Source organism: Bos mutus, chromosome 10 (assembly GCF_027580195.1).
Source record: "Bos mutus isolate GX-2022 chromosome 10, NWIPB_WYAK_1.1, whole genome shotgun sequence".
Taxonomy (NCBI): domain Eukaryota; kingdom Metazoa; phylum Chordata; class Mammalia; order Artiodactyla; family Bovidae; genus Bos; species Bos mutus.
Window position 1 is genome coordinate 17102744 of NC_091626.1, and position 19036 is coordinate 17121779.

At 37.0% G+C, this 19036-nt stretch overlaps 1 protein-coding gene across 4 annotated transcripts in view; it reads right to left on the minus strand.

Annotated features, from left to right (window-relative positions):
- The window catches only part of UACA (uveal autoantigen with coiled-coil domains and ankyrin repeats), an 87121-nt gene that overhangs the window by 27760 nt on the left and 40325 nt on the right, over positions 1–19036 (minus strand). For 2 of the 4 annotated variants that reach the window (XM_070377362.1, XM_070377365.1), the window contains exons 2-5: positions 13479–13612; positions 8040–8128; positions 6351–6415; positions 5483–5540 (exon numbers count right to left, since the gene is read on the minus strand). In XM_070377362.1, the coding sequence (XP_070233463.1) occupies positions 5483–5540; positions 6351–6415; positions 8040–8128; positions 13479–13612 (346 nt within the window). Of the gene's footprint in view, positions 1–5482; positions 5541–6350; positions 6416–8039; positions 8129–13478; positions 13613–15022; positions 15731–15781; positions 16217–19036 lie in introns of those variants that run through there. The other 2 variants (XM_070377363.1, XM_070377364.1) reach the window with 2 other exon arrangements.

Consider the following 19036-nt stretch of genomic DNA (forward strand, 5'->3'; position numbering starts at 1 on the left):
AAAACATTTGCTAGATTTATCTTGTGTTCCAATTTAAAAGGTACACCATGCGACTATGGAACCTTTCTAGGTGAAGCAACAGAAAAGAGCCAAAATTTTAGTACATCTTGACAGCTGCTTACTGCTTTTAGTAAGGGATTTTAAGAAAGTGATGAGGTTAAGCAAGAATTAGTTATGCACACTGTTGGAAGCAAACAGAGTGCCTAGATATTTGGGACCTCACAGGTATAGGAAGCCAATTATTTCTCTATACCAAACAGCAAGATCTAAAATTATTGCTTGGCACAACTTTTCTCAAAGACTGTGCAATAAGGAAAATAAAGAAAGGGGGGGAAAAAAAAGGTCCAGTCCTGGAATAAAGATCAAATTGAGGATACTATATTCCTATACAAGACTGTTATTTCAGATGACTTTGAGACAGCAGTATTAAAATGAAGTAGAGAACAAATGAACTTATTTTCAAAACAGAAGCAGAGACACAGACATAGAGGACAAACTGACCGTTACCAGGGGATGGAGGAGAGGGGTAAACTGAGGTTGGAATCAACATATACACACCACTCTACACAAAATAGATAACTAATAAGAACCTACTCTATAGCACAGGGAACTCTACTTAATACTCCATAGTGGACTATATGGGAAAAAGTCTGAAAAAAAAAAAAAAAAAAGAGTGGCAATATACATAACTGATTCACTCTGCTGTACACTTGTACACTATAAATCAACTATACTCCAATAACAATTTTTTAAAACCTTGTAAATTAATCTAATGTTCTACACTATATGGAACATTTTATAAATAAATAAATGTTCTAAATTTTGGCCAAAAAAATAAAATGAGGTAGAGAATCATGACTCTAGAAATAAAGACAAGAAATAAAGGAGGGTTAAAATTTTTATGTCTAGAAAATAAATGGTTTCTGGTATATGAAAGTGGCTGGCAACAAACAGGCGAGAAACTTACCAAGGTTTTGAGGGAATGAATATACTATCCCCAAATCCAAAAGCCCAGGCAGCTAAACCAATAACTCTTCCTGCACTTAAGCTGCCTTTATAGAAGGCATACCTTCCAGCATTTATTAGTTTATCTGTGTCTTAGAGGACAATAGACAAGTAAGAACCTCCGAGATGGCAGCGCTAGGGCCCACAGATGACAATGACAAGGGATTTCTCACAGGAAACAGAACCAGGGGGGCACATGGGGCAGTTAACCAAGAAATTTACTCCAAGACCTCAGCTGAAAGCCTTTGCATGTTTTGCTCAGCAGCATTTGATACCTGCTATTGATTAGTGATTGCTGTGTATTTCCCAGTTCTCCCTTTTCTGAAAGACACTTTAGTTTATTTATCCTGTTCTTGTTTCATCACTATCTATTATGAAGAGTAGATTTCTTTTCTTTGAGTTTACAAATTGTTGCACCAGGAAGAGCCATTTCAGAGCCAACAAGAGCACAGCACCCAGAAGCCCAACGTTGAGGTGGCCTCAGTAACTGGATTGGTTATGTATCCTCTCCTTGGGGAGGGGGCAAAGGTTCTATATGTGGGAAGTAGGGCTGAGGGAATATTTGGAAGGCCAGAAGGCTGGACTGTGGCGACTGTTACCAATCTGTTCTCCCCTTCTTCTACAGTGGAGCAGCTGGGCCGTGACTAGTTATCTAGAGATTACATTTCCGGGCCTCCTTTGCAGGCCACCAACTGACTTTTCTCTTGTTGATGGATTATGAATAAAGGGCTATTTACCACTTCCAAATCTGGGCCTTAGATCACGGGCATTTGCTCCCCCAGTTCTCCTTCCCTTTGCTGCTAGCTGGAACATGGGTATGACTACAATCCAGCTGCAATGACGTAGCTGAGAAAGATACCAGAGGAAAGTGGAGCAACAAGATGGAAAGAATTCAGTGCATGAAAGCACTGAAACCACGTGCTAACCTATATACCACTCAACATTTTTTTAATAAGCAGCTGGTACTGAAGTTCTTTTATTACATCAACTCAGTCTTCATTCTAACTTCATCAATATACCTAATGAATAAATATTTAGATTTCAATTGGTTAAGTTGTACCAGTTTTTTTTTTAATTTTATTTTATTTTTAAACTTTACATAATTGTATAAGTGTTGCCAAATATCAAAATGAATCCGCCACAGGTATACACGTGCTCCCCACCCTGAACCCTCCTCCCTCCTCCCTCCCCACACCATCCCTCTGGGTCGTCCCAGTGCACTAGCCCCAAGCATCCAGTATCGTGCATCGAACCTGGACTGGCATCTCGTTTCATACATGATATTTTACATGTTTCAATGCCATTCTCCCAAATCTTCCCACCCTCTCCCTCTCCCACAGAGTCCACAAGACTGTTCTATACATCAGTGTCTCTTTTGCTGTCTCGTACACAGGGTTATTGTTACCATCTTTCTAAATTCCATATATATGCGTTAGTATACTGTATTGGCACAAAAATAAACTCAAAATGGATTAAAGATCTAAACGTAAGACCAGAAACTATAAAACTCCTAGAGGAGAACATAGGCAAAACACTTTCTGACATACATCACAGCAGGATCCTCTATGACCCACCTCCCAGAATATTGGAAATAAAAGCAAAAATAAACAAATGGGACCTAATTAACCTTAAAAGCTTCTGCACATCAAAGGAAACTATTAGCAAGGTGAAAAGACAGCCTTCAGAATGGGAGAAAATAATAGCAAATGAAGCAACTGACAAACAACTAATCTCAAAAATATACAAGCAACTCCTACAGCTCAACTCCAGAAAAATAAATGACCCAATCAAAAAATGGGCCAAAGAACTAAATTGACATTTCTCCAAAGAAGACATACAGATGGCTAACAAACACATGAAAAGATGCTCAACATCACTCATTATCAGAGAAATGCAAATCAAAACCACTATGAGGTACCATTTCACACCAGTCAGAATGGCTGCGATCCAAAAGTCTACAAGTAATAAATGCTGGAGAGGGTGTGGAGAAAAGGGAACCCTCTTACACTGTTGGTGGGAATGCAAACTAGTACAGCCACTATGGAGAACTGTGTGGAGATTCCTTAAAAAACTGGAAATAGAACTGCCTTATGATCCAGCAATCCCACTGCTGGGCATACACACTGAGGAAACCAGAAGGGAAAGAGACACGTGTACCCCAATGTTCATCGCAGCACTGTTTATAATAGCCAGGACATGGAAGCAACCTAGATGTCCATCAGCAGATGAATGGATAAGAAAACTATGGTACATATACACAACGGAGTATTACTCAGCCATTAAAAAGAATACATTTGTACCAGTTTTAAAAACAAGGATAATAAAATCTATAATATACAAAAAATTATACACACTTAATGTATACATTTTGATGAGTTGGGACTAAAGCATACATTGTAATACCATCACCACAATCAAGATACTAAACATATGGATCACTTCCACAAGTTTCCTTGTGTCGTTTTGTGTGTATGTGTTTTTGGGGCTTGAGGGGTTTTTTTTTGGTGAGAATATTTATCAAAATATTCTGCCCTCTTAATATATTTTAAATTATACAATATTATGTCATTAATAATATGCAATACATTATTATAGTATATAATTATCTAAATTCTTGTATAATAATTATACCTCAGGTATTTAAAAAAGTAAAAATAACCGGGGAAAGCTGAACATTGAGATGATATTGAAACTATTTTCAAACACACCAAGTGTGATAATGATATTATATTTAGGTTACAAAATAGAATCATTATCTTTCAAAGATAAAAACTGAATTGTTTATGTTTTGGATTTGATTTAAAATATGTCAGGAGAGTAGAATAATGGGTGGTGGTATAAATAAATCAAGATTGGCCACATGATCACAACTGTCTAAATTGGATGAACAGTATAAGGTATTTTAATATGATAGTTAAACATTATGTTTGAAATTTTCCATAATAAAAATTTTTAATAATTTAAAAACATGATTATTAATAAGGTTGGATGGATTAAAAAATAACTATGAACAGGTGGTAGGAGAAGACAAATATCACATGACACAAATTCATACTTCATTAAGCAGCAAAATCATTTTAATATTTCTATCAAGCACAATAAATTAGTGCTACAGAAATGAAGTGTATTTATTTTATGGTGTCAAATTTAAACAAATCTGGTGATTCCATTACTACACAAGCTGATAAGTATATTACATACGAATCTAGGCTTATTTTTTTTAATTACTTAATTATTTTTATACAAGTAGCAATACAAAATTATCATAAAAATAAAAAACTACAGAAACTCACAAGGGTCATTGTGAGGCTCAAATGATAATGTATGTAAAAATTCTTTGCAAATAATAGTACTCTGTTCCAAAATTTTAAAAAATGCACTGTGTAAGAGATTAAACTATCATAAAAATACATATTTTTTTAAAGGAAGAAAATCAAGTTATAAAAGTTTGAAGGAAATTTGAAGTATAATACATTTTTCAAGGGACCACTCTACCTACCACATTATTCCATATACATGAAAGGAAACAGTTTTTTTTTTTTCCTCCTTTTCTTTGAACTTCTATTTAACTAGGAATTTCAGTCTTAGAAGAGTCCAGCCAGGGGTCAGACTATCTTACATTCCAAAACTCCTTAAATATTTAACTTTTTCCATTCATTTTCTTTAAGACACCTAAAGAATAATGCAGATAAACTTTGATATTAATAAAATCCTTGAAATTACTAATATAAATCTCTTTTAAAATAGAGTACACTGCAATGATATCAGATTCAGCACTGATACCTCTAAACCAAAACAAGCACCACCACCATTAATTGAGAAGTTACTACACGCCAGGCACTATTCATGATTCAGTTATAACCACTACTGGGCTTCCCTAGTGGCTCAGACAGTAAAGAATCCGCCTGCAATGCGGGAGACCTGGGTTCGACCCCTGGGTTGGGAAGATCGCCTGGAGGAGGGCTTGGCAACCCACTCCGGTATTCTTGCCTGGAGAATCCCCATGGACAGAGGAGCCTGGTGGGCTAGTCCATGGGGTCACAAAGGGTCAGACACGACTGAGCGACTAAACACACAAGGCAGTAGCATTATTAACTTCATTCAGTAGATGAGGAAAATGAGGCACAGACATGTTCATGAGGTGAATACAGTTTTTAAGAAAGAAAAAAGTCTTCCTTCTTCCATTTCTCCTACCAGTCCCCAAGCACACACATGGTATTTACAGCTCCTTGAGAACAAGGTTATGGTTTGTTCATCTTTGGACTCTCAGTATCTAGCATCTTGGCCCGTAAATACTGTCTGAATGAATCTTTTTAAGCTGTACAATCTACCCAATTTAAAACTTGAGTAAATAAAAAATTCATAACATTCTGTTTCTCCATGGATTACAAAAACATATGTATGTTAAACTCTGAAGTCAGTTTAAATGCCCAGCCATTTTAACAAAGATTTATGTCCAACTGAAACCTTTGCTTACCTGCATCATGAAGTGCGGTTCTTCCCTGCAGGTCTACATGTTCAGTGGGACAATTGTACTGTTAAAACACAGAAATTTAGTCATGTAATAAGTTTTATTTTCAAATTAAATATCGTGATTCAAATGAACAGCTGTTATTGCATCTCAAAAATACTGCATTTATCAAAAACTCTAAAGAGTACTAGACAAGTCATAAATATTTTGACATGTGACAAATACAATAACATTATACTATAAATTTAACAGTATTCCAGCAAACAGGAAAACATATGGTACATTACAATAGCATGGAATATAGAAACGGCTATTGTTTGGGTTTTGCTTTTTTTTCCTGTAACGGTTAAAACTTGAACAATTGAATCAGAAAAAAACAAATGAGCTCTGCTGTGAAACTCAACAGCAAACATGTTAAAGGAAACGTGTGACTAGACTCTTCAACTAAAAACTTAATCTAGCCCACTAGTTCATAGAACTTTGTGGTTGCCCAATTACAAGCTTAGCTAATGATGCTATTATACAGTCTGACTTACTGGTGTTTATACAGAAACATACAGATCCTACGCTGTGCCACTTCATCTCAAGTCATATACCAGACCACAGAAAATTCCAATCTCTAGCTAATGTCAACAGGAAGGTCAAGTCTTTGTTGTTTATTTTTAATACACTGAGTTATGCAATTCACTTCCCTCAGAGTTTTTGCTCTTTATTGTTCACATTCTTTCACAAACGATGGAAAAAATATTATGTAAGCTAACAGTCAAAGCTAGCCTACTATTTTCTTTGATCTCAAGTCCCAAAAATGCATTGAAAACACATCTACTATTTGCAGTCCAAGTAATAAAGTCAAAGTATTAACCACTTTTACTACCTGTAGAAGTTTTTGTAGACACAGTGCATGCCCATACTTTGCAGCCAGGTGAAGAGCATTCCTTCCTAGAAAAGAGATCATTTTAAACATAAGATAAGGGTTATTTTCTTCACATGTGAATTCCCCTTAAAAATGTGATTGATTTTTCCAAAATCAGTTGACAGACGACTTCATTTATAGGCATGCTTTGGGTTTGTGCTTTATTTGCACTGAAGGAAGGACGGCAAAAATCACTCAGACTGTTCACTAGGCAAAACATCCAAAGCAGAAAGAACACAGACAAAAACAAGAAAGACATATGTCGGAGTTGGAATCAGCACAATACACATATAAAGTTTTATGAGTTCTGAAAAGGTATGGTTAGTCCAAAATTTCTAAAAATGAATATTCTGCATCAATGGAAAACACACACGTGTGTGTGTGTGTGTGTGTGTGCATCTGTGTGTAATAAACAGTTTTTTCTTCATTCAAAGGTGGCAAGTAAATAAAGTTTGGTCTTCAATTAAGAGTTTGATGTACCTTTAGGTAAAGATTTACCTCACTAACTCATCTGTGATGTCTCTCTTTCTCTCCCTCCCTGCATTCCATTTCCAAACAGAGCTTTATTGTCCACATATGAAGTCACAGGATAAAACACTAAAGTTGTTAAGGAAACTCTCTGCTCTAGGTCAACTCCCATATTTCATTGAGTAACAAAGTATAAGTTCTAGTGATTGTCTATGTGAATGGAAAATTAAAACATTCACTAAAGAAAAGTGATAGCTATATTCAAACACTTAAAGTCTTCCTGTGATATGCAAACAAACTTATGCTATAGTATTTTAAAAGACAGACATAGGTATGACGAAGTTTAAGCAAGCGGCCTGTCTAAAAGAAATAATTTTTTATAAACATAGCTAGCTAAACAGACCAGGTCTCCTCATGAGACCTGATGGTTAAGAACACCGACTCTGACTGTGACTCATACACAGAAGGACCCTGGCATGTGACTTAACAACTCAGTGCCTTGCAGACTCATTGGCTTGATGTGAGGATAAAATGAATTAGTACATGTAAAGTGCTTAGCAGAATAGCATCATCTATTATCATGTTAAAAAAGCATCATCTATTCTTGTTATGATCACTATTGGTGATGCTGTTATGAGGCAATTAGTTCCCCAACAAGTCTAACCAAAGGCCTTAGGACAGCAAGAATTTATATACTGAATAGTACATGCATGTGTGGTGAGTTGCTTCAGTCATGCATGACTCTTTGTGACCCCATGGACTGTAGCCCGCCAGGCTCCTCTGTCCATAGAATCCTCCAGGCAAGAAAACTGGAGTGAGTCACCATGCCCTCCTCCAGGGGATCTTCCTGACCCAGGGATCGAACCCACATCTCCTACGGCTCCTGGGATTGCAGGTAGATTCTTTACCATTGAGCCATGAATAGTACATAAGTATAAATTAAATGGCCCCTATAGATTCTTTTAGAATCCTGTAACACTACCAAGACAAACCCTAGACTTCAGGTCTCCATCTGCTAATCTGTTCAGTCATGCTTTCTGCTACACTGCCCTCTCCCCCACAATACCTAAACTAATTAGAAACAAAGTTACGGCCTTCGCTCAGTAAATCACATTTAAGTCTGACTGAGAGCGTTATCAGTGGACAGCGCTTGTCTTCTCTGTACTATGGAGGCAAACATACCTGCGGTGTCACTGGTTGTAATATCAACTCCATGTATGAGGATGGCATTCAAACACTCAAGATTTCCCTTTGAGGCCACAACATGAAAGCTAAACAAAAAGAAAATTTTGTTACGCCATGGAAACTACCCAAGGTCAACTTTAATGTTACATTCATGCCATCTTATATTCAATGCTCCTACATACACACACGTACACACATGCATTTTAAAGGCTACACTAAACACCTACATATTTAATACAAGAAAAAAAGAAACTTATTTCACATTACTGAAAAACTCATTTTAATCCATATTTATATCACTACCCCTATAGTTTATCATTTCAATAGCAGAGGCACTGGTATTTAAACCTTAAATGCACTGAAAATTTTCTATCAGATTATTTTACTTAATTTCAAATATACGGAAACTGCCAAAACAAATGAAGATACCACAGAATGCTAAGGCCAAAGAGAGATCAAAACACTTATCCATCTCTTTAGAATTATTATATTAAAGCTGGCATAGAAAAGTTTTCAAAACAAGCTAAGCTATACTTGAAAGCCACAAAAGATCTGGCATCATCTTCTTCCCCCAAAGTACTACCACATAATTCCTCCTTTCACTCAAGAGATCTGTGTGACTGGTTGAAATTTCACACAAACAGGCAGAATTGAACACTTTTTCTAATAAGGCAAGGAAAGCCTACTTAAAAACATAACTTTAAGTCATCAAGTATTCAAGATACAGGATAAAATATCCCAGTGTTTCTTTGATCATCTAATACTTTTTCTTAATGAACAAACACAGAAATACTTTGTGTGCATTAAGAACTGATACTGTATGTAAATACAATAAGACTTATTGGCAAAGGACGTTGAACTCAGGCCATAAACAAGTACAGTAACCACTGTGAAGATGCCAGGAGGTAAAGGCTCAGCAAGGTGCCTGGATACAGACACACTCGGCAGCATACCCTGCAGTAGGGGTCTTCCCTCACCATACCACTTAAAAATTTTATACTTTCCCACTCCCTAAAACCTTAGTACTCCTAGCTCCCTCATCCCTGCTTTCATTATTTTAAATGTAACTATGCATTTCCTAATATATATAAATTCAAATTTTATTTTCTTTATGGTCTATTAATCTCCTCTAAGAAAGCAGGGATTCTTGGCTGTTCTGCTTCCTATTATATTCCCAGAACCAATTAAAGTACCAAACAGATGTATTGTTTTTTATTCACTAAGTCGTGTCCGACTCTTTTGAGACCCCATGGACCACGTAGCCCACCAGGCTCCTCTGTCCATGGGATTTACCAGGCAAGAATACTGGAGTAGGTTGTCAATTTCTTCTCTAGGGGATCTTTCCAACCAAGGGATCAAACCCGTGTCTTCTGCATTGGCAGGTGGGTTCTTTACCACTGAGCCACTTGGGAAGCCCACCAGACAGATGATAGACCCTCAAATATTTGAATAACTGAATGCTTAGAGACAAAATGTAGAGATACCTTGCAAATTCATTTTCAGATATTCAATTATGCCTCCATTAGCATTATGATGAATATAAATGCAAACTAGAGACCAAGCACTAAGTAAAGTAAACCAGGTTTGTGTACAGTTTGAATGAGAGAGAGATACTTCTGATAAAAAGAATATACTGTTCTTAAAAGTCAGATAAGTTCTCCTTATAGTAGAATTAAACTGCAATAAGGCTGAGGGTATCAATTCTTTCTGCAGCACTGAAGTGGGGAATTATATTATGCAATGCACTGAGAGAACTTTTTGAGGAATGGTAATTTCCTTCAAGCAAAGGTTTTTCATCTTCAAACAACTTTGGAGATCTCATTCTTTGTCTACCTGTTTTCACTTCTTAGCTCACAAAATTGGAAAGACTTCTTTTCGCCAAAATAACTTCGCATTATACCAATGATGCACTACGAGGGCAGAAATCAGCAAATCTACAATGCATTATTAATATGGGTGTGCTATGAATAGATGTGCTTCAGAAAGAAGATACATCAACCATTACACTGTATGCAGAGTTGCAAAGGAGATCTGGAAAACTGCTTTATAGAAATATGCTTTTTCAATTAAAAAATCAACTTTTTCTTTTTAAAAACAAGACAAGTATTACTACTATAATAGGAGAGCCCCGTAATTTGGACAGTCCCCAAATCTGAAGACAACCAGAAAAGCATACAAAATAAGAAATCTGCCTGAAGGTATCAGTGAGCTAACATGATAGTGAAAAATTACTAAGACAGTATGCAGGGAAGCACAGAGGCCCAGAGAGCTGAACCTGGAATACAGGGCTACTTTTTCTCTAGGAGCATTTGCTGGTTAGAGAGAAAAGAACTAAGAGGTTGAACAGTCCTTTGACAGCCTGAGGGGAAGGCGAGTCAGGAACTGGAACCCACAGCTCTCCAACAGCCAATAGGGATTCTAGGTGAACTTGCCCCATTTTGTATTGGCAAAGGGCTACATCCCTGGGAAAGAGGTGACCAGGAATAAAATAGATTCTTGTAATGACTATCGCAAAGCCTCAAATATTTCATTTTTGAAACTGTATAGAGATCAAGAGCGGCTTTGCTGATGGCTCAGACGGTAAAGAATCTGTCTGCAATGCAGGAGACTGGGTTTTATCCCTGAGTCGGAAAGATCCCCTAGAGAAGAGATTGGCTACTCACTCCCATGTTCTTGCCTGGAGAATCCCACACACAGATGAGCCTCGAGGGCTGCAGTCCATGGGGTTACAAAGAGTCAGACATGATGGAGTGACTTACACTTTCACTTCAGAGATCAAGAAGGACTTGTTAATTTTGCCTTACCTTTCAAAAATTAAAAACCAAAAAAAAAAAAATTAAAAATTAAACTATTTTTATAACTATAGAAAATATATTTGTAGTATGTCCTGTACTTAACTAAATATGAAATGCTTTAATTAAGAAACCCTTTGTGTATGAATAACAAAAGGAAAATATTTTATCCTGTGAATCCTAGAAAGACTTCTAATTCTATAGAGAATACCTCAAAAATTTACACTACTCAAGTATGTCATAAACTAAAGCTCACAGTTCATCATAAACTAAAGTTCACAGTTCATCATATTACACCAGATTTGCACAACTATGCAGGTCAGGAAGCAACAGTTAGAACTGGACATGGAACAACACACTGGTTCCAAATAGGAAAAGGAGTTCGTCAAGGCTGTATATTGTCACCCTGCTTATTTAACCTATATGCAGAGTACATCATGAGAAACGCTGGACTGGAAGAAACACAAGCTGGAATCAAGATTGCCGGGAGAACTATCAATAACCTCAGATATGCAGATGACACCACCCTTATGCCAGAAAGTGAAGAGGAACTCAAAAGCCTCTTGATGAAAGTGAAAGTGGAGAGAGAAAAAGTTGGCTTAAGGCTCAACATTCAGAAAACGAAGATCATGGCATCCGGTCCCATTACTTCATGGGAAATAGATGGGGAAACAGTGGAAAAAGTGTCAGACTTTACTTTTTTGGGCTCCAATATCACTGCAGATGGTGACTGCAGCCATAAAATTAAAAGACACTTACTCCTTGGAAGGAAAGTTATGACCAACCTAGATAGGATATTCAAAAGCAGAGACATTACTTTGCCAACAAAGGTTCATCTAGTCAAGGCTATGGTTTTTCCTGTGGTCATGTATGGATGTGAGAGTTGGACTGTGAAGAAGGCTGAGCGCCGAAGAATTGGTGCTTTTGAACTGTGGTGTTGGAGAAGACTCTTGAGAGTCCCTTGGACTGCAAGGAGATCCAACCAGTCCATTCTGAAGGAGATCAGCCCTGGGATTTCTTTGGAAGGAATGATGCTAAAGCTGAAACTCCAGTACTTTGGCCACCTCATGCAAAGAGTTGACTTATTGGAAAAGACTCTGATGCTGGGAGGGATTGGGGGCAAGAGGAGAAGGGGACGACAGAGGATGAGATGGCTGGATGGCATCACTGACTCGATGGACGTGAGTCTGAGTGAACTCCGGGAGTTGGTGATGGACAGGGAGGCCTGGTGTGCTGCGATTCATGGGTTCGCAAAGAGTCGGACACGACTGAGCGACTGATCTGATCTGATCTGATCTGATTAATATAAGTAATTTCCCTCAAAACTGAACCTTTGATCAAAAAAGTCTGAACAAAATCTCAAGTAACCATTCATTCAAAACATGCAAAGCATGGGCAGACAAAACTGAAGAAATAAGGTTTCACTGAAGATTTTCATCACAAAGAAGATCCTTTGAACTCTTAACATCATGGCACTTGGGGGAAAAAATACAAAAAACAGTTTTGATATTAAATTTTTACTATTTATACTGTGAGCCCTATAAATGGCTTAAAATTTAGCAAAAATAGAAGCAGGACTCAAAATAACCAGTTTCTGCAGCCATCAAATTGCCTACTTTACAAAACTGAAACAGTACAAAAAATTGGGACTTCTCAAACTTCAATGCTCTTATAAGTAACTTAAAGTCATGCTCTGCTATTTTTATTATATTTATGTATCTAAGCATTCTACATCAAACATTAACTATTCACTTCCTAATATTCATTTCTATATTTAGTATCTGGTTTCTAGAATTAAAAAAAAAAAAAAAAACTCTCTAAAAAAAAAAACTCATGCAAGTATAAGGCAGAGAGGAATTTAAGGAAATGAGACTTTTCACCTCTAACTTTGGAAGGTTTCCCAGATAAGGTTTGAATTGCTGTATTTATAGAAGATAGGAACAGAATCTAGATCTACCCTTTAACCCAACCGCTCCCTATCCTCAACATCAAGGGAAATAATGAAGACTAGGAAGCGGTGGGAGAAAAGATACCTGGTTTATAAGCATATAGACAAGCCAGCAGCCTTCAGTAACACAAAAGGGCAGGATCACTGCCTGTATCTCCCTAAGTCACACCAGTTATTCTGCCTCTCTATTGTCCTAGACGTCTTCATTTAAATTAATTACCCCAATAGAAAAATGGATTGGGGTTAAGGGGGAAAGGCAAAGTAATTTATAGAACTCTTCCAAAATAGAAAACTTGGGTTTATACCCCAGGCTGTGAATTTTAATGAGACTAGACACCAAGTTATTTAGCCTCTGTAAACTTCTTTCAGAAGACCACTGTGAGGATCAAACATGATAAGGAATATTAAAAAAAAGCTTATAAACAAAACTGCACCAAATAACCCAGGCTGTGATTTGCCATAGGGCCCAAACAACTAGACCGCTGGGTAGTATTCTAGTAGTCTCTCTCTCACTTTGAAAATCTTTCATATTGAGGACAATTATTAGTCCAAATTGATGAAAGTCATGTCTGAAAGATTTTAGAGTGTGGGTTTTGATAAAGACTTTTTAAATTGCATGTTGATAACCGTAATCCACAAATTTCATTTGTATGCCAAGGGTGTCCCCTGGAGAGAATTACCACCAGTAATACTCACGCAGATCTGCCTTCTACATCTAGCTTGCCTGGATTGACTCCCTTTTTAGCAAGGATTGAGGACACTTTTTCTACATCTCCCCTTTCTGCTGCTTTCATCAATCGGTCATCGTATTTGTTCCAATCTGCTGCTTGCTACAACAAAGGAAAAAAAAGTAAACATAGCACACTACATACTGTATTAGAAAGGCTCTCCAAAGAGGGAACGAGAAGGGAAACAGTGCTGTCTAATGCATCATTCGGTTGTCAAATGTGTCTCAAATTCCTTTCTCCTCGCTATTCTAACTTGATGAAAAGAGCCTTTCCAAAACACACAATATACAAGAAATATTTTATATATTATATATTTGAGAAAAAGGGGGTTTCTCATGTTTTCTGCCCTGTTTTCTTTGCCTTCGGAGCAAAGAAAGGAAAGGAATTAACTGTTGAATACCTACCATGTGCCAGGTATAAATTACTGGAACAACCCTAGTCAACTAGATTTATCACCTCCATTTAACAGGTGAGAAAAATCAAGGCTCCAGGGATATTAAACGACTTAAGAGGCCAAGCCCAATTCTGACTTCTCATGACTTCCCAAAGCAGTGCGCTTGTTTCCTACTCTGTAATTCATGCTTTTGAAATTGGCCCTGGTTACCTATCGCCCAAGACCTTTAGCGGCAGTGGAATTCTGTACACATTTAAGAACACTCACCCCTCTCCCCTCAGCATCAGTTGCTTAAAAGGTACTACTGCAAATATAATTATAGAAGCAAACTGTACACACATACATGCAATTAGAAAAGCAATCCATTATGCTTATATATTAGGATAAAAAGAAACATATACACAGATTATTTTTTTAAAAGCTCTAAAAATATTAACTACTTAAAAACCCTAAAATTATAGGATCAGAGATGACTTTCATTTTCTTGCTTCTTTACATTCAACATATACTGCTTTTTATTAAAAAAAAAATGTTTGATTTCAACAAAAACAGTGCATATGTATTTCAAAGGAACATTAAAGGCAATTTTTTAAAAAATAGAAAAACATATCAAATGATATATATTTTAATTATATCAAAGTTATCAAGTTTTAATTGAAGAAAATACATTCAAGATATTAGATATTCTGAAGCCAATAACTTTAACCTTTTCTTAGTAAGTAGAAATGTATTACTCAGAACTAAAATATACATTATTTAAACAAGTAAGGTTTTAGCCTTTTAAAATTCTGTACAGTAAACTTATTGCTAAATTCTTCTTTGCTAAGTTCAATATCATTTTTAGAACAAAAAACAATGTACACATCTTTCACTTAACTTACAAAGCAATTCCTATGTCCACAAATACAATAACAAATCTCTGGAGGAAAAAAATGAATCACCTTATATAAAGCAAATGTTTGATCAACAGGATTATTTTATATCCACTCTTCTCTAAAACAAAACAAAAAAGTAACCAATCTTCTAGCTAAATAAGTAATGTATTCATTAAATACTTGAAGTGAAAAATATAAAAACTGAATATGAAAAAAGACAGATATATTAAAATTTTAACCCACCAATGAAATGTAACATTTCAATGGAATCTGGTTCAAGTATCTACACAGACTTCAGAATTGTTGTCTGCAGTCAAATTTGGAGATGAACTACTTCCTTCTAACTTGAAAAGTTCAAACTATCAACTATGATACGAGTCCTAGGAGCCCTACTTACTGCCTCAGTCTAAACAACATTTTCAGCTTCCCCTTTCTTTAGCTTTAAAACAAAACAATCAGTGTACTGGCTCTAATTTGGGGAGTGGTAGTAGATGCAGGCTTTTGTGTTTTCAAATGCCTAAGGGATTAAGTCACGTTTAGCAAACAAACCCTTGCTCTAAATTGATTAGTTTACCCTTGCAGTTAGAACAATCCCAATTTTATTTCCAAGTAAACTAGCCGGTGGAGAAAGGAGCTATCTAAAACACTAGAGCAATTGCAAAATCCCAAGGTAAGGCTCTTTAAAAGATAACTAAATGAGATTAAAGTCTGGTATTAATCCTGTGATTTTCAGTTCTTCTCTACCAAGCACTTTGGTCCACTGTCAGTTAACAGAAATACTGCTCAATTACTAAAATTCTATTATGAGCTTTTTCAATCCAGAAAAAGAAACAAGCACTTTTGTTTTCGATCACTAGCCCCAGCCTGCTAATCAAATAAACTAGAGAGAACAGAGTAAGACAAAGAAACCAAATTTTTAAAAAAAGTAGTACGTTTTAAAAGAATACAGTTCAGAAAGCCTGGCCAAGACGCTTTTGTTTCACTGACTACAGGGATACCTACTCTGTTCTTAGGAGCACAAGAAAACCAACAGCTCATCATAGACAGGATTTAGTTTCTTGTTGCTAACAGCAAATTAGTTCGCATTAAGTTACAAATCACTGTGGCTCACAAAGCGAGCCCTCAGAGAAACTCCTAACTAGTGACTCAGTCCTTCTTCTTAGAACTCTTCCTGTTCTGCAATCTTCATGCTGCACTACACTTAGCTTGGATCTCTAAGGATATTTTCTTCGTCTTCGGAATCCTTCTCCGCCTTCATAACGCTTGAAAATTATCTTCCTTGCAGCGGCAGCACTTGATTAAGAGCAGCCCCAAGTCAGGTACTGTAACTCCTCCTATTTGTTATTTAGAAGCTGTCTTTCTCTGCCTTCCCTTTTCGGGGACTCCACTGGAAAGCTTGAACAGCACTCTACATCCTGCCGCCTCAACACTGCGACACAGACCAGCGTCTGTGCACAATAAAGCTGTCCACATCCGAATCATCCCATAAACAGCGTGTAGACTGTCTCCCATTGGTCAGGATCTATTTTAGATTCCATAGGCCTTGACAGCTGAGTGATGGATAGAGAAGAGCAGCTAAGAATATACTATAAATGCATGCTTCTCCTCTGAGTAATAAACCTAAGGTCTGCGAGGGAAAAATGACTCAAACACATTGTAAAACATGCTTTTTATATCAAAGCAACTTGCGTGACATTACAACAATATTGTTAACAGACAAATTTGGTTATTCCCACAAAAAAACATTTTAAACCCGTTTCAGTCTTAGGATTGTCTAAACAGAAGTTATAATAACCTTGATAAACAGAATATAAAATTCTATTTTTGGCAAATAGAATCACACTTTAAGGAAACACACACACAAAGAAACATTTTCAGATTTTTCTCCATTTTCCTTGTACCCCCTCAGTCTCATTCTGCATGCAACCAGGTTTCAGCTTACAACTGCTGCCAGTCTGTCTCCTAACATGTTAAATGAGAAGAGCGAGGCACTGCCAAGACATTAAATAGTCTGCATTATGATGAATACTTTTCAACAAATTTTAAATTTAACTCACTGCTCTTAATTTCCAAGTTTAGCACCCTGCCTGATATAGCAAGTAAATATTTTATCAGTGGAAAATCAAATTATCTGGATTCAGGGATTTTAAAAAACAAATAAGATGATTAAATATTAAAGGAAGCAAATGCATATTAACCACTGAGCTAGACTGTAAATAAAACTCCACTTGGGGACAAAGTAAACAACCTCTCCACGTCCTCCTCCTGATGTTTTACCTGCTTGTACTACAACATCCCTTACATTATCAAGGACGGTGACAAATTTCCACAAGCTCCAGGGATTGTTTCTGTTCTAGTTCCCGCATTGGCACAAGAGTAATTTACACTTCCTCCAAAAAGTCAGATTTGGGAAAACCATTCCATGGGAATGAAAAACCGCCCAATACAACTGTGTACAGGAAGGAGGCAAGGGCTACACTGCAGAGCATGCCGCCAGCTAAACTCTGTTACGAATATCATCAAGAAAGCCATTTTCTACCATGCGAAATATTAGGCACATATTCTGAGATATATAAGATCATATGCCATCATGTATTATTTTTGAAACAACTTTTTTTTCCCCCCAAATCACGTTAGACATCACAATGGATTCTTGGCTGGACCCAGAGACTCTGCCCACTCCATTTCACCCTTCTTCAGAGGAAATCTGGGTGGGATAGAACTCAGGCCCCATCCTTTGGTTAACAAAGCAAGCACATCCTTTCTAGAAATAGGACAGCAAAGGCAAAGCAAATAGAAAGAAAGGGGGAAATCTGCAAGGAGTAATAACAGCTATATATGGAGCTGTCTTCTGTAATAACTAAGGCTCAGGAGACAGGATGATGGACCCTCCTACACTGTGGATATCCTGAACCTCCTCTGTTTCTCAATCTCCTTTTCCTACTCTCTCTCTCCTTCTCAGCTATTTCCCAAGAGCTCAAGACAAATTCCCACCTCTGCTGTCCCCTGTGCCAATAAGGTTCTTCCCTTACCTTCATTCTAGTTCTTAAATACCACTTCCTCAGAGAACTTCTCAAATACTGTATCTACAGCACTAGCCCCATGCTAGCCTTGCCGCTCTTTATCTTTCGGCCCTGGTTCATCCATCTTCATAATACTTACCAGTATCTGCCAGCATATCATATGTTTACCCATTTATTAGCCTACTTCCTATTTCTGGTATTTACTTCAAAAATAATCAAAATAATCAGGGGAACAGACTGAATTCAACAGCACATGGAAAGGATTATACACCATGACACCACATATACCAATGCAGGAGACATGGATTCAATCCCTGGTCTGGGAAAATCCCACATGGCCATGAAGCAACTAAGCCTATATGCCACAACTATTGAGCTCATGCTCTAGAGCCCAGGAGCCACAACTACTGAATCCTGCATGCCCGTGCTCACAAGAGAAGCCATGGCGATGAGAAGCCCTTACACTGCAACTAGAGAAAAGCCCATACAGCAATGAAGACCCAGCAAAGCCAAAGATAACTAAATCATAAAAAAAGAAGGAAATTACCTCAACATAATAATAGTTATATGTGAAAAGCACATAGGTATCATCATATCCAATGGTGAAACACTTCCTCTACCATCAGGAACAAAATAAGGATGCTCACTATCACTATTTTTATTCAACAAAGTATTAGAAGTTCTACCCAGAACAATTAGACAAAAAAAGGAAACAAAAGGCATTCAAATTGGAAAGGGAGAAGTAAAATTATTCTGTTTGCAGACGACATGATGGTATATGTTGCTCTTTGTTGTTCAGTTGTTAAGTTATATCTGACTCTTTTGCAACCCCATGGACTGTAGCCCGCCAGGCTCCTCTGTCCATGGGATTTCCCAGGAATGAATCCTGGAGTGGGTTGCCATTTCCTTCTCCAGGGGATCTTCCTGACCAAGGATTGAACCCAGGTCTCCTGTATTGGCAGGCAGATTCTTTATCATTGAGCCACCTGGGAACTTGATGTTATATGCAGAAAATCCTAAAAATTCCACAAGAATAAAAAATTTAGACCTAATCAATGAATTCAGCACAATTACAGGATAAAAAAGCAACACACAACAATTATGCTTCTATATACACTAACAAGGAGTAATCCAGAAATGAAACTAAGAAAACAATTCCACTTACAATAGCATCAAAAATAATACAATAATTAGGACTAAACCAATAAAGTGAAAGACTTGTATACCAAAAACT